This window comes from Haliotis cracherodii, unplaced genomic scaffold, assembly GCF_022045235.1.
Source record: "Haliotis cracherodii isolate W230 unplaced genomic scaffold, xgHalCrac1.p SCAF_8, whole genome shotgun sequence".
NCBI lineage: Eukaryota > Metazoa > Mollusca > Gastropoda > Lepetellida > Haliotidae > Haliotis > Haliotis cracherodii.
In genome coordinates this window covers 39170922-39198696 of record NW_027266341.1, presented here as the reverse complement: position 1 = coordinate 39198696, position 27775 = coordinate 39170922, and the positions used below count along the sequence as shown (strand labels likewise).

The following is a 27775-nucleotide window of genomic DNA, read 5'->3' as shown; positions in this document are numbered from 1 at the left end:
AGACCATGCTCCTCGATATACCAGCTGGGTACCACCCAGCGCGGTATAAACAATGCAGGGTTAGGACCTGTCACGAAATATATTCGCCCCCAGAATAAAATCTCTCCCCGGCGAATTGATACCGGTACAGTTCCGCCCCTCTCGAAATAAACCCTCCCCCACCCTACGAAATAAAATCTCTCTCCCCCCCCCCCCGAATATTTCCTCCCCAGGTCGTTTTATAAATACTTGCCATGCAGTTCAATAGTTGATGTTATTTTGGGTTAGGTAATGTTGTAATCTAGTTTTAGCCATTGATTCCATTACTTTGCAAAAGTTTGAAGTTAGGGATATTGGTCTATACGAGTGATTGATTAGCTGGTTTATTAGGTTTAGGGATTGGTATGACTAGGGCCTGTTTCCAGGGAGTAGGAACCTGTCCGTTTAGGTAGATGAGATTGTATAGTTTGAGTAGTGCCTGGAGTAGTTTTTGGGGGAGTTTTTTAATTATTTGGGGAGAAGTTAGGTCTAATCCTGGGGCTGTGCCCTTTTTCCTATTTTGGATAACGTAGATGAGCTCCTCCATTGCGTAGGGTTGGTTTATTTCTAGATTGTCATTGTTTGGTTCTTTTGGGGGTCTGTTTTTTGTTTTAAGTTTATCTTTTTGGCTGAAGTTGGTGTTACTGCTAACGGTCGAAAAGTGGTTGGCGAGATTATTTGCTTTTTGGGCGGGGTTGGTTGAGTTGTCAATTTTAGGTTTTTTTATGTCGTTTTAAGCCTCTAATGGCGTGGATTTTGCGCCAGACCGTTCTGGCATCTGTACGGTTATTTATACCTTCGCAGAATTTTTTCCAGTCTCTACTTTTGGCTATTTGGACTAGTTTTTTAACCTGGTGGTTTAGTTCGTGAGCTATGTTTAGATGTTTGTAGTCGCGTTTTGCTTTATTGAAGGCTGATTTACGTTTTCGACTAGTCTGTTCGTCTAGATGTTTTGAAGGGGATGGAGGTTCTGGCTGCGTTTATTATATAGTCTGTTAGGTTTTTACAATAGGTTTCTTGATCATTATTTTCTCTTTCGTTTAAGTTAGCTTCGTTGCAGATATCTTGGAATTGGTCCCAGTTAGCTTTATTGTAATGGAATTTTGGTTCTTGGTTTTCTGTTTGGATTGGTACGTTTGGATTTCCTATGGTTATGTTTATGGGGAAGTGGTCACTACCTATCGGGACGTCGTGCACTTCCCATTGAGTACTTTGAGCTAGATCTGCGGTGCATATGGTTAGGTCGGTAGCCCACATTTTTTAGTTTATCTTATCGTACCTCGTGGGTTGGTTGTCATTCAGGAGTACTAGGTCGTTTGTTTCTATCCATTCGGAGATTAATTTGCCATGATTATCTATTTTATCATCTATGGTCCATGTAGGATGGTGAGCGTTAAAGTCTCCTAGGAATATAGTAGATTTAGTAGATGCTCAGGAAGTGTAAAAGTAAGACCTCCCGCTTCGCGGTCGGTCTTACTTTTACACTTCCTTCGCACTGAGGTCCTTACTTTTCCAATCATGACCTCGGCCTCGTACTTTATCCTACCCATTAAAACCTATTGTGAGGTTTTACTTTCCAGTCGGGTTAAGTCTCATATTTCATATCTCATTTTATATAATATCCCAGGGATTTCATAGGATATTCAAGTCATATTTGCTATAATATCCCAGGGATTTTATTTATTGTCCTGGGTATTTTATTAATGTAACTTCCGTTCAGATTGTTACATGTAATGAAATGTAAAATCAAATGACAAATGTTTTCTTTATATTCCTGAGGATCGATCTCACAACCTTCATATCTGTAGCCCAGTGAGTGTACCACGAGGCTACAGAGAGTGTTAAAAAACCATACTGGTTTTTAGAATGTCCTTTTCAAGATCCGTACGCCAGCAACAGATATTTTACCCGCGTTTCCTAAGGTTCATGGAAAGTATGTTCGAAACATAAAAAAAAAGATAAATGTTGTTTTAAGTTTCTTTTTTCGGTTTATAAGTATGGAAAAACACTTTCTGTCGGTTTGCTACATAATGTGCGTCATGTGTTATAAAACAATTCCAAGTTTTGTTGTCCTGGTTGATAGCCAAATGGGGTCTCGACAGTGTTCGACTTATGAGTGATAATACAATTTGAAAAAAAGATCATTCGAAACTATTCAGAGTAGGTCAGTTTCGTATACATATTGAATATTGCGTTAATTTTAATGTTAACGTTAACGTTAATGTTAATGTTAAGAACAAGCGAATCAGCAAGTAATAATAGCTATAATATCCATCGTGGCTTGGTTTTAACTTGTGGCCTACAATGGTACTTGTCTCCGGACGTGGTTGTTTATATGTAAAGTCTGTATGTGTTTGTCAACCTATTATTCTTAATTTGGATACTTTGGACTTCCAAATGAGTTCCAGACAATCGGGAATTCGACACATCAACGTTCGACACAACTCGATTCGACTGTATATCAAACATGCATTGGCCAAAACAAGTGAACTATTTAAATATGTACATTTGTAACAACGTGTACACTTGTAACATTTATAATTTTATTTGTACGTATAACTCTCTCGCGGGATGCCTTTCGTAGAATACGCGTCTTTTGACTTTGACTTTGAGTGAGTTATTTTTGCGAGTTTGACTGCGCCTACTTTCATAAGGTAGTGGGAGGTGTGCGAACTGGACAACTGAACAGAAACAACTTCAGTGGCTATGTGACAGTGCATGGACTCCCTAGTTCCTTGTTCATCGTGAATCCCAGATACAAGGAGAGAGAGAGAGAGAGAGAGAGAGAGAGAGCGAGAGAGAGAGAGAGAGAGAGAGACAGCGCAGTGGCGCATGAACCCCATGGCTACGTTGAATTGCATCATTATCAAACAGGTCCCTGTAGCTCTATCCACCCTGTCGCGACACAATCAATATACTGATGGACAAACAAGTCATGGAAGACATAACACTTTTTGCAGGAGAATGTTTTCTACTTTGTTCTATAGACATGTATATTATTCATATCCACAAAAGTATGACATGAACGTGGTGTTTTCACTAATGTGGCCAGACAATCCCGGGGCATAAAATCGTTACAAACATGTTCCTTGCCATTAGTATAGCTTGTTTCATCTGACCTATATGACCAAACCCCGTGAATATTATATTGGTCTTCATGCTTGTCGTAAGAGGCAACTAACGGGATCGGGTGGTCAGGCTCGCTTACGTGGTTGATGCTTGTCGTAAAAGGCAACTAACGGTATCGGGTGGTCAGGCTCGCTGACGTGGTTGGTGCATGTAATCGTATCCCAATTGCGTCAATCGATGTTCATGATGTCAATCACTGGATTTTGCAGACCGCCGTCATACAGCTGTAATATTGCTACCGGCGTTAAACAATAAACAAACACGAAATATATTCCCAAACACCCTGTGGCAGTCAAGCAATTCAAGCACCTGTTGATGAAGAGAGTGATAAAAGGGACTGTCGGTGTAGTCCTTTGAAATGTAAATTTGCAGAGGAGTTGGGATAATTCTTTATTCCATAATCTGTGGTAATATGGATGCTGGTGGCACAATTGTCTAAGGCGCAGGAAATCCATGTTCTGTTTTGTGTTCATTAGGTGTGCCAGAAAAAAATGATTGGGGATACGATTACCAGATTCCCCCTGATTGTTTTCTAGGGTGGTCAGCACCATACCTGTGTTCTTGGGTTACACTAAAGTGGTAAACGCCTAATGCATACATCACGTTCTCTCCCACATCAAGCTGACAGGCTGTAATGTTAAGGTAGCGCTATTTTTCAGGGCATTATCTTTTGCAGAAGCACGAGGCCTTGCATTAACTGCCCGACGAAGGATGGCAGTTGAAATGACCGAGGGCTTCTGCTAACGATAATGCCCTGAAAATAGCGTTACCGTTATTATAGCTAAATGGATGGAATTTGTTATCAAATAAAACGAAACAACAATATCGGTTTTGAAACATTTACTGCAATCAACATGAATGTCGCTGACCCACTTTTACAAATATGGAAACGTAATAAAACAAACCAGATGACGTCACTATTGAACGTGACGTCATCTATCTCTATCCTATGACGTCACCTAACAACGGGTGTGATAATGGCCCGTCGTCAAGCAATATGAGGGCATTATCAAGTTACAGTGGCCCTCTCATTTTTGATAACATGTAGGCGGTTTAATAATAATTCTATCCACTTTATCTATAATACTTGTATAACGTGGCGTTGAATCAAACTCGATCATATCATTGTATGTGCTTTGTCATGGTCACTTACCGTGGTTTATGTCAGGGAGGAGTACACCACATCTCCTCATTTTCCTGCTCAATTACTGCCCGGGTCACCTAATCACCATAGAGTCCAGAGTGATCATTGTACGAAAGTTCCTCTCCAGAACAAGTAAAACGGATTAGACAGGGGTGCTTTCGGAGTACACATTCATTGTGAGACAACTTATCTCACTGACGATTGATTCTTAAAACAACACCGTGATACCCCAAGTTAAGACATAGAACAATGTACAAATATATATCTTTTAAATATGTTACATGAGAGATTACTATGAACACTTATTCCGGGATACTGGTGCTATAAATGACAAATTCATTGTCACCGGCTCCAACTGGGGGGCCTCCAAAGATACTCTACTCTCTCTCTACACATCACTAATTAGGTCAAAATTAGATTACGGATGTGCGATCTATGATACGCTTAGCAATAACCTAACCAAAAAACTAGACTCAATCCAATACCAAGCTCTTAAAATAGTCACACGTTCCCAACATGGCACCTCTCTCACTTCACTTCAGGCCTTAACAGGAGAAATGCCACTAAACCTACGTAGGCAACACTTAACCCTTAATTTCTGGGCCTCGTCCCAATCAAACCCTCTCATCCAAAACCTCATAAACGAAAATATCCGCCCTCGTAACCAGGCTCTAACTAGGAAGCACCCTTTACTTACTCCAATATCTCAACGAATTTTCAACTACCTAAACGAAAACCAAATAGATAACCTCCAACAAAACTGCAAACCATCAAATATATTTAACCAAAACTAAAAATCCCCAAAATAGACACATCTCTGGCAAACTCAATAAACAAACAAACCGATCCAAACATAGCTAAATCCACCACACTAGCTTACATACACGAAAACTGGCCAAATTGGTGCCACATCTACACAGACGGATCTTCCGATCCGATCACAAATCGCACTGGTTTCGGAGTCCACATAGCACAACCAAATAGGAACACTCAATCTTATCGACTCCCAAACAACCAATCCATCTTCACTGCAGAGTTAATGGGCATAGCATCCGCCCTCCATAACCAACATGCTAAAAAACATAAAAAAATCCTAATACTCACAGACTCACTAAGTGGACTACAGGCCCTCCAAAATAAAAACACCAAAAACCGCCCTAAACTCATTAACCAAATACTCAAAAGCGCAAATAACTTAACAGAGGCAGGCAAACAAATAGCATTTATCTGGATCCCAGCCCACGTAGGAATATATGGAAACGAAAACGCCGATCAAGCCGCCAAAAAATCCCTCAAAATTCCTGAAATAAGCCTTAATCTACCAATATCTAAAGCAGAGATCAAAAGCATTAACAAACGTAAAATCACCCAAAAATGGCATAAGACATACCTAAAAACAAACACACAGATAATCAAAATCCTCAAAAAACCTCTAACCAAACCTAAAATCCTCCATCCATCCAAGAAAATTGATAGAATAATCACCAAACTCCAAACAGGTCACACTAAACTAAACAGTCAACTCTTAAAAATAAAAAAACACGCAACCGGAAAATGCCCACACTGCCCACACCTGGAAACAATAGAACATGCACTCTTACACTGCACGCACTACCAAACCCACCGAGCAACACTCCAAACAAATCTAAAACTAGATAAAGCCATAACCCTAGAATCAATCCTAAATCCACATAACAATATGGAAAAATTTAAAGCACTAGGCGTATACTTAACTAAAACCAATCTAATGATCCGCATCTAAAAACACTCAACCACACCACATAAACAAACAAACACACACCAACACACTCCCTTAGTACACTACCACACCCCTAGGCATGCATTCCAAATTTCAAAATCTCCAAAACTTATATAAGCAACCACTAAAACCCCCCTCTGGTTGCAACACCTTTATTTTCCCTTCAAAACCACGCTAAATGGCCCGACCGGGCCCGTGTGCGAAATACGCTCCAGTCGGAAAGCGCACGTTAAATCTCCAAACGTAAGTAAGTAAGTAAGTCTGCCACTGATTTTATTTCGTCTTCAAAATTGTGGTTTTATGTGGTCAAAACGATTGCTGGACTATCAACAGTTTTAGGCTAGACATAGATTTATGCTGCTTTTGTCAGTTTGAAACTACACTCTGCTTTCCCTGCATGATGCATAACTAATTTAACAAAGTAAGACAAGTTCTATGGATGAACAACTTCTTTAATACAATTAGTGCGACGTTTCGGTGTAGATCCGAACACCTTTATCAAGCAAGTGATGACCAAACGCTATATTGTCGATGGCTGAATATTTATCCAGTCATCAGTGGATTGTGACGACTGATAAGAAACTAGCATTCTCATTGGTTTGTAGAGACGAAGGAGTGTGATCGTACATAATAACAATTATGTCACCATCAGGTGTAGTTAAACTAAATATCTCATGTTCGGCTTCAAATGATCACCCTACTCTGTTACTTTAGTACCATATTGACAATAAGTTAGGATCTACACCGAAACGTCGCACTAATTGTAATAAAGAAGTTCTTCATCCAGAGAACTTGTCTTACTTCATCACACCAACTTCTAAATGCCACTGAAAGAAGATAATTTAACAAATACGACCATTCATTAGAAATTATAAAATAAATCCCATAATAGCAAAGGTTAATGACTAACGAAGCGTGATTTGTGGTTCATTTCCCCGTGAAACATTGTTCTATCATGACGTCATTTCTAGAGATTCGAACATGCGCTCGCATCTTGACGATGTCGTATATATGACGACGTTTTGTTTGAGAGGGGAGTGTCAGGTGAGTTGTTTCCAATAGATGAAGCTGGGTACCGCAGATAAACGGAAAGGCCGAATGAACGCATCCCAAAGCGTGAGAGATATGTCAAAAGTTATCCTGGGAGAGAAGGTACAGGTAATTGACGCGAGGATTGTGAGAATATGCGGGAACTACCCACCTGTGCATAAAATGAACTTGTCCGACATTGCCGAGGTCGGATTTTATTGAGGGACTCATCATTATTTAAATACGGGTAAATATTTTGTGAAGCTTGTACATTTTATCATCATCCTTATACGGGTTGATATCTCATTTCAAAGCGTTTGACAACTAGTCGTGAAAATAAGTTCATATTTATTGCGAAAAACATCCTCGTGTATCCAGGGCATTATTTCTCCCTTCTGTTATGGGGGCGAATTTGTCCAGGGTATATATCATAGTGTAATGAAGGCAGATTCCCCTGGATATTCAAACAGCTGGAATTTAACAGACTGAGTTACACAATGAATACTAATTTATTCACAAGCCTTTAAAATCTGATTCACAGAGTAGCGTCCCTGAGTGGCATCCCTGTCAGAATTCTATGATCGTGGGTTCCGATTTCAAATTATTGGACATTTGTGTATGTCTATATAAGGGCGGCTTTTAAGCCATCGAGGTTTGGCCAGAGAAAACAGTAAGCGATTCACGTCATTGCGACACGATGTCCAGCAATAAGCCAGGTGACATACTGAAGCCTGCCAATCTTTGGGGTTGTGAAACTGATCCTTAAATAGGATATGTACAAACAGCTCTATATGAATAGCAATAAAACCAGACAGCTCCATATGAATAGCAATAAAACCAGACAGCTCCATATGAATATCAATAAAACCAGAAAGCTCCATATGAATGGCAATAAAACCAGACAGCTCTATATGAATATCAATAAAACCAGACAGTTCTATATGAATATCAATAAAACCAGACAGTTCTATATGAATATCAATAAAACCAGACAGTTCTATATGAATATCAATGCAGGAAGCGTTTTACTCATGTGTAGCAACTGGCACTACTCAGAATCTCATTTCGAGGTAAAAAAAAAGCTTTACTTTTTCACAATATTTCCAATTTCTATTCTTGATTATTCCAAGGAACGAAATACATCATATAAGATTACAAGATATTACACGAATGCATAACGCATGACAACATAAGACATACTCACAAAGGACCAAGTATCTCCAACAAGTCACAAGTAGTAGTATATGCAACACTGTCGTGTTTGTCATAGCCTTCATCTGTTGGATGGAGAGGTAGGTGAATCACGTCTAGCGCTGATAAAGTCTAAGTCGAATCACCCACAATTATACACAACCTATTGTTCGAAATCTGAAACAGGCACAACACACTTGAACCATTTCCTTGTGTATTTGTTCACGGGCTATTTATTGGGCGTTGCATAATTTGATGTTATCATGAAAATATGCTTGAATGGGGAGGGGCGCATTGGGTGTACTGTTGGAAGGGGGTAGGGCGTGGGTGGATGGGGCGTGGGTGGTCGGGTGTTTGTGGATGAGGCTTGGAGGGATGGACGAGGTGTGGGGTGGGAGAGATAGGCTGGGGTGGATTGTTTCATCTCCGATTGTGATGTTCAAGGGGCAGAAGGATCAATAGTGTTGCTGCATGTACAATATTGGTCATGAGTTGTCATGTGGCACGGTAACAATCACGGTCAAAACCAGTTACACTCAAACCCGCAATATTTCCTGAAATGGATACGAGGACAGGGTGGGTGAAAGCTGAAGCCTACCACAACTTCTTCCCTGTAGGCGTCAGCTGGAGGTGTATCAGATGAGTCTGTGTATAACTTCCGATTACTGATGCCTAAACGCGTTAAGATCCGACATGAAATAATAATTCATATTATCACTTATTGCCCTTCCCATTGGTGGAATGGGTTTGCTGCTGGCAAACAATAATCAGGTCGAATCTTTGTTCGACCCTAGATCATAGGCGCCTGGCACGGCCAAGGGACGTAACTCTCCACGGAGAGTAGCGGCATATTACACGAGTGGGTCATCCGTGCGCCTATATTATAATATTATCATGATATTATGCTATTGTTACTCTATGATGCTGTTTTATGATTTGCTAAAATGGGTGTCCCGTTTTTGTCTTTGTGGCTTAGATTATATTTCCTTTCCACCTTAAAACGCTCCCTGTTTTAGAGAAGAAACAATTGATTTAATTGATATGGAACTGGTGTAGTATTTGATGCTGTGGATGACGCCGCTCGTAACATACATGGCGCGGACGTCATACCACAGGACTTGTGCGAATATTCTAAAGATATAGAACAATTGCAAAATGATATACCTCTAACAAGAGTAAATAGAGGCACGAATCATGGCATAAAACTTTAAATATTTAATTTGAATATTTGTAAAAATAACATTTTGTTGATAGTCAATGGAAGAGTGGGCTCTGACAGAGAAGTGGGGAAGCCGACACGCGAGGATGAAAGCACTGTGGACTGAATGGTATACTGAGGGGGAAAAGAAAGTATACCGAGTTTGTTTTTTATGTAATTGAAAATTGGAAGAACTGTTGGTAAATTTGATTATGTCTATTGAACCATTACCCATTCCTGCAACAGTTTGATTAAAAGCAATCTGTGACTGGGTAATTGTGTGTAAAATATGCTGGTTCAATGAAGGCTGGGGTAAAACCACGAGACCCCAACCTTGTTTGAAATGTTGTAAATGTGTGCCGAAAGAAGCACAAAGATAAGATGTCTAAGAAAGGATAATTATTAAAATATATAAATCAAATTATAATTTAAAGAATAAAACAAACCATGTAGAAGTATTCTTCGAGTGCTGACTAAGCGTCAGTGCAGTTCATATCTTGGATTTAATATCGCTAACTTGTTTCTAGGTTTGTCAGCACCATACACATGCTCTTGGGTTTCACCGAAGTGGTAAACGTCTGAGACTTGCATCACTTCGGGCTTTCCTCCCACATAAAGCTGACACGCCGGGATATTACTGTAATTATGTTAAAAGCGCCGTTAAACCCAACTCACTCACTCACTCACTAATATTGCTAACCTAAGATATCTTCAAATGAAAACAAACGTGATCAAATCAACTGAGAGGTGTAGTTTCCATTGTTCCTTTGTTTATTACGGCTGATTTATTCTGCAGCATCAATGGTTTTGCTGGGTGCGGCGTTAAGCGAGGATCACACCTGCCCGTCTCTCGAACGTCCACAATGCCTTGTTTATCCAACTATCAGTCACTGGCGAGGAAGTCAGTGTAAACTTGCAGATGACGCGTCATGTGGATGACATGTGGATGACACAGACACTTGGCATAGGTTGGACACTCGACATACAGGGAGTTTTCGAGACACATTCAGTGTTGATCATACTAACAAGATATAGGCAGTTGTTCACCGCGTATCTCAAAACAAACCGTGCAAGGATGATATCAATGTCATTGTTGTTGAAGAAAATTAGCTATCGGCCTTGTCCCAAGAACAACTTTGACACGGCGAAGGAAGCGTACAAGTCTGAAGTATAATGGAGCATGCTCTTTTTATCAAATTACAAAGAGAGTCAAACGACTTGCTCAGATGTTGTCTGATCATGGTTACAACATTTAAGGCCTCAGTAAAGCTTTCAAAAGGTTTTATGGTAGACATGTGGAGGACATTTCTAAATTTGACTAATCAGTGACCAATCTTATATCCGGTGCATTTACCTATTTAGTATGTTCCCGTATTTTCTTCAGGTGAACAATTGATTTGTCTTTGCATGTGTTTGTGCTAATCCTTTCGCGAACACCTGGCATCGTCCCTATTACATAATAGTTCACAAGCACATGATCATGAAATAGTCGGAATCGTACAATCGACTCTGCTTATGAATATGGAAAGGGTTTTGTCGCTTTTATTTACATGTTGACCGTGTCTGGTCGTTATACCTTGTTAGAGAGTAACTGACACTTTACATGATGACTATGGCTGGGAGTTATAATGTTTGTTTGTTTGTTTGTTGTTTTACGCCACCCTCAGCAACATTCCAGCTAAATGACACCGGTCTGTAAATAATCGAGTCTGGAGACCTATTCTAACCCGGATCTTCACGGGTCTTACACATTTTGAAACGATTGCATTAACATCATTGGTTTCCAAGTATGTTAATCTTAGAGATACAATTATTCCTTCACTGTGTGAAACAACACAATCAATGTTAACGTATGAACAATACGGCTTTGAACTACATGATAAAGACTTTTGTTGCATATGTGAAACCTAATCGCTAAACAAACGCGACAAAGCCCTTTCCATATCCATTCGAAATATCCGCTGAAAGCAGAGCCAATTGTACGACTCCGACTATATCATGAGTATGTGTTTATGAATCACCATCGAACAGTGATGCTACAAAGAGTTCGCATGTGGAATGTGATTTTTACATTGCCGCATCACAACATAGGATCCAGACTGTCATATGGATTCGATCTCAAAGTCACCTCTTACGACAAGCACAGTCGCCTTTTATGGCAAGCATGGGTTGCTGAAGACCTATTCTTCACGGATCGTATGTTACTGTTTGTGTGTCGGGCGTGTTGAGGCACATTTCCATATTGCGGGGATAAGAGTAATCCTGTTCAGTTCTTTGCTTGTCTTGTGCGTTTGATATAGATGTGTTTTTGAGGTGAGGTGAAATGGGGTTTAACGTCGTGTCCAAGATTATTGCACTTATATAGCGACGTGCATGCAGGTGTGTGTGTTTGTGTTTGTGTGGCTGCTTGTACTAGTCCGGACTGATGCCGAGTTATAGTGCTCGTGGGTTTAACATGAATATCCCACTCAGACACAGTATACTGACTCCGAGCCCTTCAGTCCTTGTTTTAGCCCCTTAATGCCGAGCCCCAGACAGGGTAACAAAAAGTACCATCTTTTAACATCTTTTGGTAGTACGCGGCCGGGGACGCTCTACCACTAGACCACGGAGGCGGTCTTGTGTTTTAGATTTGAGAGGCAGATGAGGTTGTGGATGGTTGGAGTGATCAGTAGGTTCGACACCACCGACTTCCCCTTTTAAAATATAACACGTGAACCGACGTCCCGTTAAATAAAGATAGTTTCCTCGACATCACCATTGTCCGATGTGATTTCATCTCAACCCTTCTGAAATGCATTCTGTTTAAAAAATGGAAAAGGGATACATTTACAGTTTAGGATTTTATTTCTTAGTCTTTAGACGTCATCAGCCGTGTTTTGCGACAACGGACGCATTATCATCTAGTTCAGTCAGCCCCGATGACAGTTGTTTTGTTGGCCACATACGTAGACGTCTGATGCAGTGCCGGTGTTACAAACGCTGGCTTTGTAGGATGCCCGGACCTTTGTACCGGCCGGAAGTCCACCACACCCGTGGTCACACGCCCACTCCTTGACCTTCCGGTCACACTCCGTACCACATGTGATGAGTTCCCGGGCACTGCACGGACAGTGGACAAGACGCCGGCAGTGTTGGATGGAGCGAAAGTCTTTAAAGACTTGTCCGTAGTTGTGGTTGTTGACAGCCTTGCAGAAACAACTGAAACGAAACAACAGAAACAACTGAAACAATGAAACAGCAGAAACAACGAAACAATGCAACAGAAACAACGAAACAATGCAACAACAGAAACAATGAAACAATACAACAGAAACAACGAAACAATGCAACAACAGACACAATACAACAGAAACAACGAAACAATGCAACAGAAACAACGAAACAATGCAACAACAGAAACAATACAACAGAAACAACGAAACAATGCAACAGAAACAACAAAACAATGCAACAGAAAAAAACGAAACAATGAAACAAGTAAACAAAAGAAACAAGGAAACAACAGCAACAACGAAACAATGTAACAATAGAAACAATGAAACAACAGAAACAATGAAACAATACAACAGAAGTTACGGAACAATGCAACAGAAACAACAGAAGCAACGAAACAATAAAACAAGTAAACAAAAACAACAACGAAACAACAGAAACAACGAAACAATGTAACAATGAAACAACAGAAACAACTGAAACAATGAAACAGCAGAAACAACGAAACAATGCAACAGAAACAACGAAACAATGCAACAACAGAAACAATGAAACAATACAACAGAAACAACGAAACAATGCAACAGAAACAACGAAACAATGCAACAACAGAAACAACGAAACAATGCAACAACAGAAACAATACAACAGAAACAACGAAACAATGCAACAGAAACAACGAAACAATGCAACAACAGAAACAATACAACAGAAACAACGAAACAATGCAACAGAAACAACAAAACAATGCAACAGAAAAAAACGAAACAATGAAACAAGTAAACAAAAGAAACAAGGAAACAACAGCAACAACGAAACAATGTAACAATAGAAACAATGAAACAACAGAAACAATGAAACAATACAACAGAAGTTACGGAACAATGCAACAGAAACAACAGAAGCAACGAAACAATAAAACAAGTAAACAAAAACAACAACGAAACAACAGAAACAACGAAACAATGTAACAATGAAACAACAGAAACAACTGAAACAATGAAACAGCAGAGACAACGAAACAATGCAACAGAAACAACGAAACAATGCAACAACAGAAACAATGAAACAATACAACAGAAACAACGAAACAATGCAACAGAAACAACGAAACAATGCAACAACAGAAACAACGAAACAATGCAACAACAGAAACAATACAACAGAAACAACGAAACAATGCAACAGAAACAACGAAACAATGCAACAACAGAAACAATACAACAGAAACAACGAAATAATGCAACAGAAACAACAAAACAATGCAACAGAAAAAAACGAAACAAGTAAACAAAAGAAACAAGGAAACAACAGCAACAACGAAACAATGTAACAATAGAAACAATGAAACAACAGAAACAATGAAACAATACAACAGAAGTTACGGAACAATGCAACAGAAACAACAGAAGCAACGAAACAATAAAACAAGTAAACAAAAACAACAACGAAACAACAGAAACAACGAAACAATGTAACAATGAAACAACAGAAACAATGAAACAATACAACAGAAGTTACGGAACAATGCAACAGAAACAACAGAAGCAACGAAACAATGAAACAAGTAAACAAAAACAACAACGAAACAACAGAAACAACGAACAACATGCGGTTGTGAGTGAATGTTGTTTTGCGCAATATCCCAGGTGGTCTTTTCACGAAGCTCTCTTAGTTTATCTTATGTTAATTTTCGACAGAAATTAAGTCAGGGTCAGACATGTGTCGGAGTTTACCGAAGTTAATATGGTGGCCAAAAGATGGCATGTTGCAGAAAGCGAATCTACAATGTGGGTCGACTGTATCATTCCTGACCACAAAAACGAGTGGTTTCAACTTGAATTTAAAAAAATAGAACAGCTGATGGTAGAAAACACCACTGATGAAAGTTAACAATTATTCCATACAAAATGTTACGCGTTACAGTCTTTGGCTCCCAAAACAACATACCTGTATCTGTCTCGTATATTTTGGTTGAAACACCAGCAGGGTTTTTACATGCTATCGCAATGACCGTGACCTTTGCTTGTCACGGGCAGTAAATTTATATAGAATGAGAGTGGTTTCCCATTTACTACGAATACAACGTATGAAATATATAGCGTCTAATGGAGTGAACACCTTGTCGATTATGTACAGCGGGATCACATGCTGTTTGAAAATCATTCAGTCCGTGAAGGAATGTTCCACTGCGGATGCTAAAAGAAAACGATTAAAGTTTAATCTTCTGTGTTCTTAAGATATATAAAGTCGGTTTACAATCTGGGTTGGTTGGTTCATCCCACATCCCTTCCCAAATGATCGGGGGGCACAGGGGGCCCAGTCGTCTAAGGCGCCGCAACTCGCTGTGCAGAGTTGCCTCCCTTGGGCACGCCAGAAACCTATGATTGTGGGTTCGAATCCCGGTTCGCCCCGATTATGTTTCTAGGTTTGTCAGCACCATAACCGTGCTCGTGGGTTTCATGGAAGGGGTAAACGTCTGAGACCTGCACCACTTCGGGCTTTCCTCCCACATTAAGCTGACACGCCGGGATATAACTGGAATACTGTTAAAAGCGGTGTTAAACCCAATTCACTCACTCACTCCCAAATGATCGACTTTACAGGCGGGGAGCGTTAATATTTGATCAACTGGCATTGTGTCCAAAGGCTTTTTTACTTGTCACCTTTGCATGATAGCTTAGTTATCGCACGCTGCAGTCTAACATAATGTCGTAAACAATATCAGTTGAATGATGTCCCTGTGCAACATATAGACAAGTCGGCGTTTGAGTCAGACATTGTTCTTTTCTAAGGTTAACCCTCTAGGTGCCACGGGACCATATATGGTCCCTGACTTTTCGCACATCCATAGTGCCACGGGACCATATATGGTCCCGGAGAAATGTCCCTTTTCAACTGTGAATTAAGATGTCAAACACTGAGTGCGCAAAATCCACATTATAACCTCAATCATCTCAGCTATAACATCGTGTAACTCAAATGTTACACAGTGCTAAATAATGGTTAAATTAGTAAAGAGGTTACCTTTTTCTGCCCTGTTTGAACTATTTGCGGATGACGACGAATTTTACTTCTGCACCCATGCCACATACACGTAACTACTTTAGTACCAGACAACCAATTTGAAAAAGAAATCTGATCAGAAGGGTCCGACAGATTTACTCACCGTCAGATTGTCGTTCTGTTTATAATGTTGACTGAGAGAAATATTCAAATCTAAGATCTGGAAAGACATCTATGATCGTTACGTTTAGAAGCAGAAAGTTCGTGATCAACACGTACACATTGCATGGCCAAGCTCGACGTGATAGACATTGCACGTTCCTGTTACAGCTGTACGGCGATCCCCTGTCTACCAGTTGTCCTACATGAACGCCCGTTCGACAAATAATTGTTGCTTTTTTTTATTAAATGACTAAGCGTCACTTTTGATTGATCAAACTACCGTGTCAATGAGTAACCCGATTCGATTTCGATTTGTTTTTCCTCTTGTTGAAACTGTGATACTAGCGGTATGATTGGTTTTGCCGAAGCAGTATTTTCTTTGTGTCTACTGTACATAGTACATGCTTGTAAAGATTCGCGTGGTTTGACGTCACGTCAAACAGCTGATCTAATGTTGTGGTCGTATAATGGACACACCTAGTTTCAGTTTCTAAATAATAATATTCTCTTTGACTGAACCGATCTTAACTGGAAGGTAGATCTAGTACATCACGATTCGGAAGATTCTACACTGACCGACGAGTAAATGAGACCGTTTTATCGCTTTGACCAACTGCGTTAGAATTTGGTGCAGCTATTATGCATTATGTTGACAAAATGGTTTACTTTTATAAATATCGGTTTTAGGGCTCGATATTCCAAGACACTGATGTACATACAGCTGAGTAAGGGAATGGAATGAAGTGAGAAAGTTGTCAAAATGTGTGCAAGATTAAACAGCTGTTTTAATATTTCAGGCACGCATATTGATCTCGCTGTAATAAGAATGTAATAGTAACTACACACAATATGGATAATTGCTTTCTAAATGACAAAATATATTCATTGTAAAAATGATTTCGTTTTGATGTTTTAATTTGTATTCATTATCTTTTTTTTGTACACTGCATTATTCAAATTATCAAATAGTTCGACCATTCACATACGTATGTCATATATAATATATTTTTTGTCGTCTATTCTAAAATAGAATTTGTAAAAATATAAATCTTGCCTAAGATCAAAGTGAATGCATTTTGTATGTATTTCGAAAAAGGTCATAATACAAGTTATTATAGGTATATACATTAAACATTATTAGTATTTCACATTTTCGTATTTTTCACTTTCATTTAATCTAGATATTATTTATAATTGTACTCTAAAAGCAATGATACTGCCTTCTTTCACAAGCGAATGATCGTTTCCTTGTATTAAACATAGCCTACTCTACACTTCTTTAGCTTTCAAATTCAACTATCAAGTGTCCGAAAATATAAAGTTTCAAGCTTTCTTATAACTTAGATTCAAACCATTTACAACACCTCGGAAGTATAAGTGGGCTGGGTGATTTCAAAACGAACCGATTCTTGAATCGCATGGCAACCGAGTTACGAGTGATCGAAAATAAGTTTGTAGAATAGATTTTCTAATAATGAAAACATTTCAACTATATTGACCGAATCTACGTGTACTTATATTTGGGTAAAAGTACGTTAGTATAATCTTATTAATTATGTAGAAATAATAATGATGTCCGATATTGAGCGATCTCCATTATTTATTTTTTTCCTTTGAAACTTTCCGATGTCATTTCACCCCGAAGTTGTTTCTATCACTGAGGATTGGGTGGTTGGTTGGTTTTATTTAACACATTGTGCTGCTGCCATAGTACGATTCATGTAGAAAAGTAGTAAACGTACAATACCGGTAGGTTTACCGACAGCTGGGCGGTGCATTTATCTTTTGGATTTGCTGCAGAGATACTGTTGGAAAGACAATCAACTCAAGTTGAATGTTTTTCAATTTGATTTCACTGTGCGCATAAAGTAGAATGGTGTAACACTTGTGATACAATGTATACGTATTTCAAACGCGACGTCCTTCCAGTGGGGCACAGCAGTATGCAAAGCCAGCTGACGGCCAGGCACCATGAGTGTTAGGAAGTGCGCTCCTATCGCCCAAACTTCGTTGACAAATTATTTCAGACATATTGCAAGTTGCAGATGTGTTTCTGATACAAATGAAGAGAACACTGCAAAATGGGCGATCCCATATAGTGATCGCAACGTTACTACATATTGCACCGTGGTTTTATGCAACGCTCACCTGACAGTAAATTCGGTGTTGCAAGCGTTTATGTACATGTGTCTGTGTGTGCGCGCGCGTGTGTCCGTGTATGTGTGTGTCCGTGTTTCTGTGTGTGGCCGTGTGTGTGTGTGCGTGCGTGTGTGTGCGTGTCTGTGTGTGTCTGTGTGTGTGTCCGTGTGTCTGTGGGTCCGTGTGTGTGCGTGTCCGTGTTTCTGTGTGTGGCCGTGTGTGTGTGTGTGCGCGTGTGTGTGCGTGTCTGTGGGTCCGTGTGTGTGTGTGTTTCCGTGTGTGTGTGTGTGTGTCCGTGTGTTTCCGTGTGTGTGTGTGCGTGCGTGCGTGTTTCCGTGTGTCTGTGTGTGTCCGTGTGTGTGCGCGCGTGTGTGTCCGTGTGTCTGTGGGTCCGTGTGTGTGTGCGTGCATGTGTGTGTCCATGTGTCTGTGTGTGTCCATGTCTATATCCGGATTACACACTACTGATCCCCAAAACGTCAACTTTGAAATCTCCCATCTTCCCCCTGTCATCCTTCAAGATAGTTGACGGTCATAACATCTACTCTCATGGTTCACTACCGGTTGTAATTTGTTCCCACTTTGTTCATTATTATCATTCAACTATAACTAGAAACTATTATCTCTTACAAATACATATTACAACATATCTCATAAGGCTGTAAGGTGAATTCGCACGATACAACCAATTATACATCGTCAACAAGTTGTACCGTGTGAATGCCCCTGAAGAAACTTACTTCTTTGTGTCGTGGACGCTTCTGATGAGCCAGCTGTGGGTTGAAGAGAGAACAGTCACAAAAAGGACCAGGGTTCCAAGCGCGCGGAGACAGGCTGCCATGATGTCCAGTGCCGAGCGCTCGCTATGTCATGCTCCGAACACAAATGGGTTTTAGTATGATCAGAATGCTTTGGTTTGACACCAGCACATAATTCATTTCCACACCTGTCCTATATTGCTGATGGAGTCTTTTATGTTGCAAGTACATTGACTTCACACATGATGGTAAAGGGTAAGTGGGTTTCACAGATATACAGGCCTTATCAGTTGTGATTAATGGCTTTGTCGCCTTTGCTGAAAGCCATGAACTGGGCAGGCGAGAATACATACTGGCGGCGACATGTGTTTGACGCCCGACAAGGATGTGGTGGTTCATTGGTTCTATTTATCATTGTCTGTATGTAATTGTCGATTGACAAACGATAAATATCCATCATTTCATAGCCCCGAACCCACGAATATCGGAAAACATTTGCTGATTGTTGATCAACTAGACGCACTAATAAAACAATATAGGAAACATTGCTTTTTACTGAACACCTAGACGTGGATATTGCAGAATATTGGAAACTTGCTGATGTTTCAACAACTAGACGCACTGATAACACTATATAGGAAACATGCTGATTGCTGAACAACTAGACATACTTATAACACAATATAGGAAACATCGCTGATTGCTGAACAACTAGACGTACTGATAACATACGTATTTTCGAGACGTTCTTCACTTCAATCAAATATGAGAGATGTATCGTCTGCGAAATGGGAAATTCGATATTCTATCTCATCAATACTTATTCCGTCAATTGCTTTATTAGTGCGTAGCATTACAGCCAAAATTCAAGAATAACAAGAATATATAAATAGATAAAGGATCACCTTGTCTACATCCTCATGTTACTTTTAAAAAGATCTGAAGCAACAACTTTTACTAAAACACTAGATTTTATAGCGTGATAGAAGGTTGTTATCCAGGGCATAACTTAAGGTCCAAATTAAAAAAGTCTCCGCTTCTTGAATGAAATCCCAATCCACTAATAACAATCTTGGGATTTCTGAACTATCGTAAATTAATCTAGTTCATTTTCTTTTTAATTATATTTATCAAAGGAGATATTTAATAGTAAAACTGGTCCTCTCACATACAGCCCAAGTTGCGAGCGCATGTTCGAATCCTCAGAAATGACGTCATGATAGAATTATGTCTTATCGTGAAATAAACCACGCTTCGTTCTTCATTGTTCTTTGCGATTTATCGCGTAGCTATCTTATATAACTTGATAACGACTTCATATTGCTTGACTACGGGCCATTATCCCGCCCGTTGTTAGTTGACGTCATCTGGTTTGTTCTTTGACGTTTCCATATTTGAAAACATGGGTCAGTGACATTCGTTGTGTGTTGATTGCAGTAAATGTTTCAAACACGATATTGTTGTTAATTTTATTTGATGACAAATGCTATCCATTTTAGCTATAATCACAGTAACGCTATTTTTCAGGGCATTATCATTTGCAGAAGCCCTTGGTCTCTCCAACTGTCCTCCTTGCCCAGCGTTACCTTTATATTATTGCCCCAAGTTCCTAGAAATAGAAATATCGCTAATATAAGTGTTCCTACTTTCTTTACCTGATGAAATACTCCAAACACGTAGCCCCACTGAACACGCATTATGCATGTGAATCGCACCCTTCGACAGCAATTGTACACAGATGTCTTAAATAGTTCGATACTAACAAAATAGAATGTTAAAAATAAAATGCCTCCCTTCTCCCATGATTTTAAAAAATCAGTTAAACTGATTTTATTAATTTATTGCGGCCTTAGCATCTACATGCTAGGCAAGCTTATACTGGAAGTGTACCTCAATACACAGCCTGAGGGACCGGCATGGGTCTGAATAAGTGAGTGAGTTTGGCTAAACACTACTTTGAACAGTATATATATTTCAGTTATATCCCGACTTGTCAGTTTAAAATGGGACGAAACCCACCATCATAGGTTTCTGGCACGTCCAAGGGACGCAGCTCTACACAACGAATTACGACGCTTCAGACGAATGAGCCACACAATGACAGTGTAGGTAATTAGCAGAAAAACGCTAGATTGCGAGATCGCGACATTATTCAGGTGTCGCGATCTCGCGTTGTCGTGTTTTTGAAAATATTTACAAACAACGGTATGGGCAATTGACACAAAAGCACGGGAACGCGAGATCGCCACATTGGTCCTGTGTCGCGATCTCGCGTTCTCGTGCTTTAGTGCTAATTGCCTATACAGTTATATGTGACTATGTTCAAGACGCAAGAAAGCGAGGTCGCGACACTTGACCAAAAAGTCGAGATTGCGAGATTTTGCATCATGTCTAAATGTCGCATTCTCGCGATGGCGACTTTTGACAAAAAGTGGTATGTACCAAAAACACGAGAATGCGAGATCGCGAGGATGTCCCTTTCAGTATTCCATAGCTGACAGAGTAAACAGGTCTTCGAAACTGGGATTCGAACCCACGATCAGCGGACCCATGCACGACTAAGGCAATGCAACTCTACACGCTGAATTCAGCAGAGACTTGGCCACCCGTGTGCCCTGTGGTATCGTTGAGCTTGGACAATATATGTTCTGAAAGATATTTTCCAAATACACTCTGCCGCTATGTAGTGTTTCCTAATTCATATCTTGTAATAGTACTATCATCATATTGTTATGCAAATAATCACAATGTACACATTATCATGCGTTGATGTCCTGTGTCAATACATGGAAAAATGATAAAACATTGTGTTACTTTATGTCAGTAGTTTGACTTCCGTTTGACCTGTAGGCGCATAAAAGGAACACCAAGCTACGCTAATCCGATATAACAAGTTTTTTACTGTGTACAAGATTGATCAATACGTGCCGTTCTAATTTTCGCGGGGGCACGGGTGGCCCAGTCGTCTAAGGCGATGTGCAGAGTTGCATCCCATGGGCACGCCAGAAACTTATGATTGTTGGTTCGAATCCCGGTTCGCCCCGATTATGTTTCTAGGTTTGTCAGCACCATACCCGTGCTCGTGGGTTTCACCGAAGTGGTAAACGTCTGAGACCTGCATCACTTCGGGCTTTCCTCCAACATTAAGCTGACACGCCGCGATATAACTGGATATACTGTTAAAAGCGGCGCTAAACCCAATTCACTCACTCACTCACTGTTAGGAGTTAGGTAAACTAACTGACATTTGGGTGTTCTGTATACGATTATGGGAATAGATAATAATTAATGTCATTTTATAGCGTGGCCTTCTGATACATGCCCTGGAACTACAGATGACGGTTCGTCATATTTGTGTGTGGTTGTTTAACATCCAACTCCAATCTACATAAATGAAATATACTTGCATATGATAATTTGCATTACATAGATATCAGATTAATAGCTTAAGGGAAGAACAAGTATAGATTATTTAGTGTGTTCTAATCTTTAAGAATGAAAGTTTTCTGATCACAAAATTCAATCTTGTCTCTGTTTTATTAAAAAAATACTCTGTGTGATCATCATTCTCTGAAAGATACAAAACATATCCAACTGTTTCAAATAAATATAAAACGTCAACGCCAGAGAATATTCAGATTCCATCGGGTGTAAAAGGCAAAATAGCGGGGAAAATTATTAGGGATGTCACAATTCACCGATTGTACCGATGCATCGGTAGATAATTCTCACGATACGATACGATACGATACGATACGATACGATACGATACGAGATACATGTTAATTTATATCGATACGAAAGTTGATTGAAATCGGTATCGATTTTGTCGCGTATCGATTGATTTTTCTTTTCGAATCCCGTCAAGGTTCAATTTTAGATTCATTTTCGAAACTTAGCCCGAATTCAGAAGTTGTAGACGCGTAATGAAGATTGTAAGTGAATGAGAGAGAAGTTTAGATGTCATTGTCTGATCACACTGTTTACCAGTGTTTAGCGTTAGTATTTACTGCTTGGGTTAAGCAGTGTTTATATTGTGTGCTTTTGATTTTTAAATTAAGATATAAGAACATTTGACATTATTTGTGTTTATGCTATTGAGGCTGAAACATTTTAATATTCCTTCTTCCTCTTAGTAGTTTACTGGAGGAGCTGGTTCAGACCAGTGTTGTTAATTATCAGTGACACATAAAAGTAGCTGATGCGAGTATGACAATAGGTGACCGATACATGATTTGATTATGGTGAAGCGCAGCTTGATGTTGAGTCAATAATGATGTATGGTTACTATTGTTTTCCCAAGAGTTGGTCACAAGTGACATGAATACATTGAACACTTCCCTTCATTTAAATGACAACAAACAAATGTCGGACTGTATTCACTTTTCAGCATTTATTTCATGAAAATACATTTCAAGTTCAACTTAACTTGTTAGTGTCTGACACTTGTTTGAATAAACAGAATCAAACTTTTCAAAGTATTATTATTTTACAAAATAATCTACTGATAGTGATAAGAACACATAATTGTAAATGTGATATGTAATTAAATATGTTTGATTCTAAATTTACACATAAAAGGGTGGTATTGCTGTATCGAGATACGTATCGTATCGTGACCTCACAATCGAGATACGTATCGTATCGTGACCTCACAATCGAGATACGTATCGTATCGTGAGGTACCTGTATCGTTACACCCCTACAAATTACATAAATAGATCTCTGAAAACCAGTGTATCATCCTTGATTACGTCAAACACATTATTTGAGAGGATCAGTTGTGGAACAACTGCAAATGACACTGAAATGTTATTGAAAATAATACATGTAACTAGAAATGATCTTTGCTTTTCCATTATGCTATTTCTACACCATACAGGAATATGCATGCATTTCGTGACTGTCGCTGCCACTGTCACTCAAGCCTTCACGTTCATCATCATGTGGGGGCGGTCGGGTAGCCTAGCGGTTAAAGCGTTCTTTCGTCACGTCGAAGACCCGGGTTCGATTCCCGACATGGGTACAATGTGTAAATCCCATTTCTGGTGTCCCCCGCCATGATATTGCTGGAATATTGCTAAAACTGGCGTAAAACCATACTCACTCACTCATCATCATGTGTAGAGTTTTGGCAACCAGAGCTGGAGCAGTGTAGTCAAGACATGAGGCAAGGCAACTTTCTGGAGACGACACGGGATCTGTCAGTGCAGATGAGATAAGTGATGTATCGGACTTGGACGGGTGCTTACGGGTTGACATGTTGTGTCACAGACACCCATCATCACCTTGGTCCCACTGGATTCTCCAAACTAGGGTTTAGTACATGGAAGTGCAGCCATGTTGTCGTCTGAAACATAGCTCTCAACATCAGTTTCTTATTTAGATCGAAGCTTAAAGAGTCAGAGTGACAAAACATTCTCCACAAGATTTTTTCACAAGAGGGATGACGTCAACTTTCCAATAGTCAATTTTGCCTTGATGTCGAGCAATATTCCTGCAGCTCCAGCCTTTGGTGTCTACATTTCACAACTTTTGGAGTACAGTCGAGCTGCTCTTTCTACCAAGATTTCAAAGAATGCCAAACAACTCTTGCTCAGAAGTGACCGCCTCCGTGGTCCAGTGGTAGAGCGTCCGCCCAGACAGCGGAAGGTCCGGGGTTCGATCCCCGACCGCGTCATACCAAAAGACGTTAAACGATGGTACTTGTTGTTACCCTGGATGGTGCTCGCCATTAAGGGGCTAAAACAAGGACTGGTCGGCTCGGTGTCAGTTTACTGTGTCTGAGTGGGGTATTCATGTTAAACTGCGGCATGGTATCTCAGTGAGCTAGCACTATAAATCGGCATCAGTCCGGACTAGTACAAGCAGCCACACAAACAAACACGTGCATACACGTCGCTAAATAAGTGTAATTATCTTGGAAGCGACGTTAAACCCCATTTCACCTCACCTCACCTTGCTCAAAAGTTGTTTAATCAAAGTTACAACATTCAAAGTCTCACTGAAGCTTTCATGGTAGACATGTGGGAGCAATTTCCATATTTGAGGTATCAGTGACATAAAATAATATCCGATGCCATTCCCTAGTTTCACGTGTACCATGTGTCCCCGTACTTGTTCAGGTGGACATTTGACTTGCCTATGCATCTGTTTGTGACGGGTGCCACCGCGGGAGCAGAATACACTCACCTGGTATCATCACTATTTGATAGTGATTCATAAACAGTGCTTATGATATAGTCAGAATCGTACAATCGGCTCTGTGTTTGGCAGAGATATGTTATGAATAAGGAAAGGGTTTTGTCGTTATTATTTGCTTGAGCGCATCTTCTTGTCAGTGTTGGAAGCCTGGACATGGCCTAGGGCACCCCGGTGTTTGATGTTTTTTAAACTTGCATAGCAGGAGGAAGAATGCTGTAGCAGAGTTTAGGGACACTTCAGGGACACCAGGGGGCTCAATCCTGTAACACTATTCAGGGTATTGAAAGGAGGGGACGGCCGACATATATTTTGAAAATCTCTGTCTGTCAGCCTTGAAATAATATACTCAACAACAAAAGACCCGCCAGACGTCCCATTTTGACAGGAAACCACCGTCAAGCACGTCTACAGTGGTGCAGACAGGGTCTACACTGGACGGACATGCAGTGGGGACAAGCTCTATTCACTGACGAGTCTCGTTTTCACCTCAGCCACAGCGATGGACGGATTCGAGTGTACCGACGTCGAGGTGAACGTTACGTCAATCATTGTATCATGGAAGAAGATCGGTTCGGGGGCGGCAGCGTTATGGTATGGGGTGGGATTACAGCAAGACATAGGACCCGTTTGATAGGGGTAGTGGGAAATCTAAATGGACAGCGCTACCGTGACGAGATCATCGTCCTTGTAGTTCAACAAAACAACGCGAATGTCATCCCCTGGCCGGCTCGCTCCCCTGATCTCTCACATGTGCGATGAGATGGATCGGCGCCTTCGACGTCAACTACGTGTTCCACAGACACTCCAGGAACTTAGAAACATGCTCCAGAAGATATGGACAGATATCCCACAGGACTTTGTGCGACGCCTGGTCCATTCCATGAGACGATTGTGTTGCTTGCATCGCAACCAAAGTGGACACACACGCTATTGATTTGTAAATTGACATTTTGGCATGTTCATGGGTTTTTTCAAGAAATCACGCATTGTTTGAAGTCAGTATAGCAAATTAAACCATTTGAACACTCGCAGGAGCCTTTTATCTGTTGCAAACCAAATTGTTTCAGATTTGGTAAAAAACATAACTTTACATTAAATCTTATTCAATGTCACGGGAACTTGTGGCTGTGCTTTGTTCAACTGTAGGGAGGAGTTACCCCAAGATTTAGCTGGCTATTTATGTTGAAAATTGACCGCTACTCTTGAGCACAGACCCTTGAAGATCCGAGGTAGAATAGGTCTTCAGCAACCCATGCTTACCATTAAAGGCGACTATGCTTGTGGTAAGAGACGACTGAGGGGATCGGGTGGTCAGGCTCGCTGACTTTGTTGATGCATGTCATCGTATCCCAATTGCATGGATCGATGCTCATGATGTCAATCACTGGATTGTCTGGTCCAGACTCGATTATTTACTGACTGCCACCACATAGCTCGTTAAACAACAAACAAACAATTTATAGGTGAACTAAAAAAACAAGACGGACATTCATAATATATTACAAATCACTTTATTGTTAAATTTCTCAATAACCTGGCGCAATGTCTCCAAGTTCTGTATCATAATAGGGAATATTATACAATTCTTGCGAGATCAAGGTGATTATATCATACAATAGACCCTCCAGAAATAAGACAAAATAACATATCTGGGAAAGTGAGCTGGGCTTCCCTGTTCCCCAGGAGTACCACGACTTGAATGCGGGAAGCAAGTGGATCAAGCAGACTGATGGTGGAGGGCGGGCTCATGGTATTCCGATACTCGGTAAGCTCAAGTTGAAAGATAAGATAAAACAAACTTGAGCATATTAGGATTCTTTAGTGAAGCCGACTGTAACTTCAATTTGTTTGAGGAATTTAATGGTATCTCATGTTCAGTTTTAGGCACAGCCCTTCGTCAACACAAGACGTAAATCAGTGCAAGATATTTGCAAATATCCCAGCAATATCGGGGCGGGGGACACCAGAAATAGGCTTTACACATTGTACCCATGTCGGGAATCGAACCCGGGTCTTTAGCGTGACGAGCGAACGCTTTAACCACTAGGCTGCCCGACCACCACTCAACAATCTATAGAAATATCTTATTCAATATAAGCAGTTGGAAGGAAACTGAAAGGAATCACACAGATTTATGGTACAAGACTGTTATCACGTGGTTTCACATTAGTGTTATATGTGTAAGAATTACATGGCGTAGCAGCATTGCACACAGATATATACAGCCAACATGCATGCAGTGTGGATTACATACTAACTTAGTCTCACAACTAATTCACTACATCATACCCAGTAGTCAATGTCAGGCTTAAAAAATAAAAGAATTGGTTCTCAGGCAATGACTTCAGAAAATATAGTGCGGACGGGTGGTGTTTCTTTTTTATTGCTTGTTCAAACTACATGTAGTATGTGACACGTGAAGATTCCGGGATAGAATAGGTCTTCAGCAACCCATGCTTCCCGTAAAAGGTGACTATGCTTGTCGTAAGAGGCGACTAACGGGATCGGGTGGTCAGGCTCGCTGACTTGGTTGATGGATGTCATCGATCCGAATTGCATGGATTGATGCTTATATTGATCGATTATTTACAGACCGCCGTCATATAAGTGGATAATTGCTGAGTGCGGCGTTAAACAACAAACCAACCAACCAACATGTAGTATGTAACCAAATAAACAGTTGTGTACCATCAACCTGGGAAAGCGTACAAACCCCTAATGCCACAGTGACCATAACACAGATACACAGTAAATAACTACACAGTAAAGTAGTGGGCATGTAAAGGGAAGTAACTGTATTATATTGGATCGCATTGTTTATA

The 27775-nt window shown here is 40.2% G+C and overlaps 1 protein-coding gene across 1 annotated transcript; it reads right to left on the bottom strand.

Moving 5' to 3' along the window:
• Positions 1-12308: 12308 nt before the first annotated feature.
• Positions 12309-18871, bottom strand: LOC139450529 (uncharacterized). The gene is made up of 2 exons (XM_071232260.1): positions 18732-18871; positions 12309-12669 (listed from the first exon to the last, which is right to left on the bottom strand). Exons 1-2 carry the CDS (start codon positions 18830-18832, stop codon positions 12381-12383), a joined length of 390 nt encoding a protein of 129 aa, XP_071088361.1. The 5' UTR covers positions 18833-18871; the 3' UTR covers positions 12309-12380.
• Positions 18872-27775: the final 8904 nt, after the last annotated feature.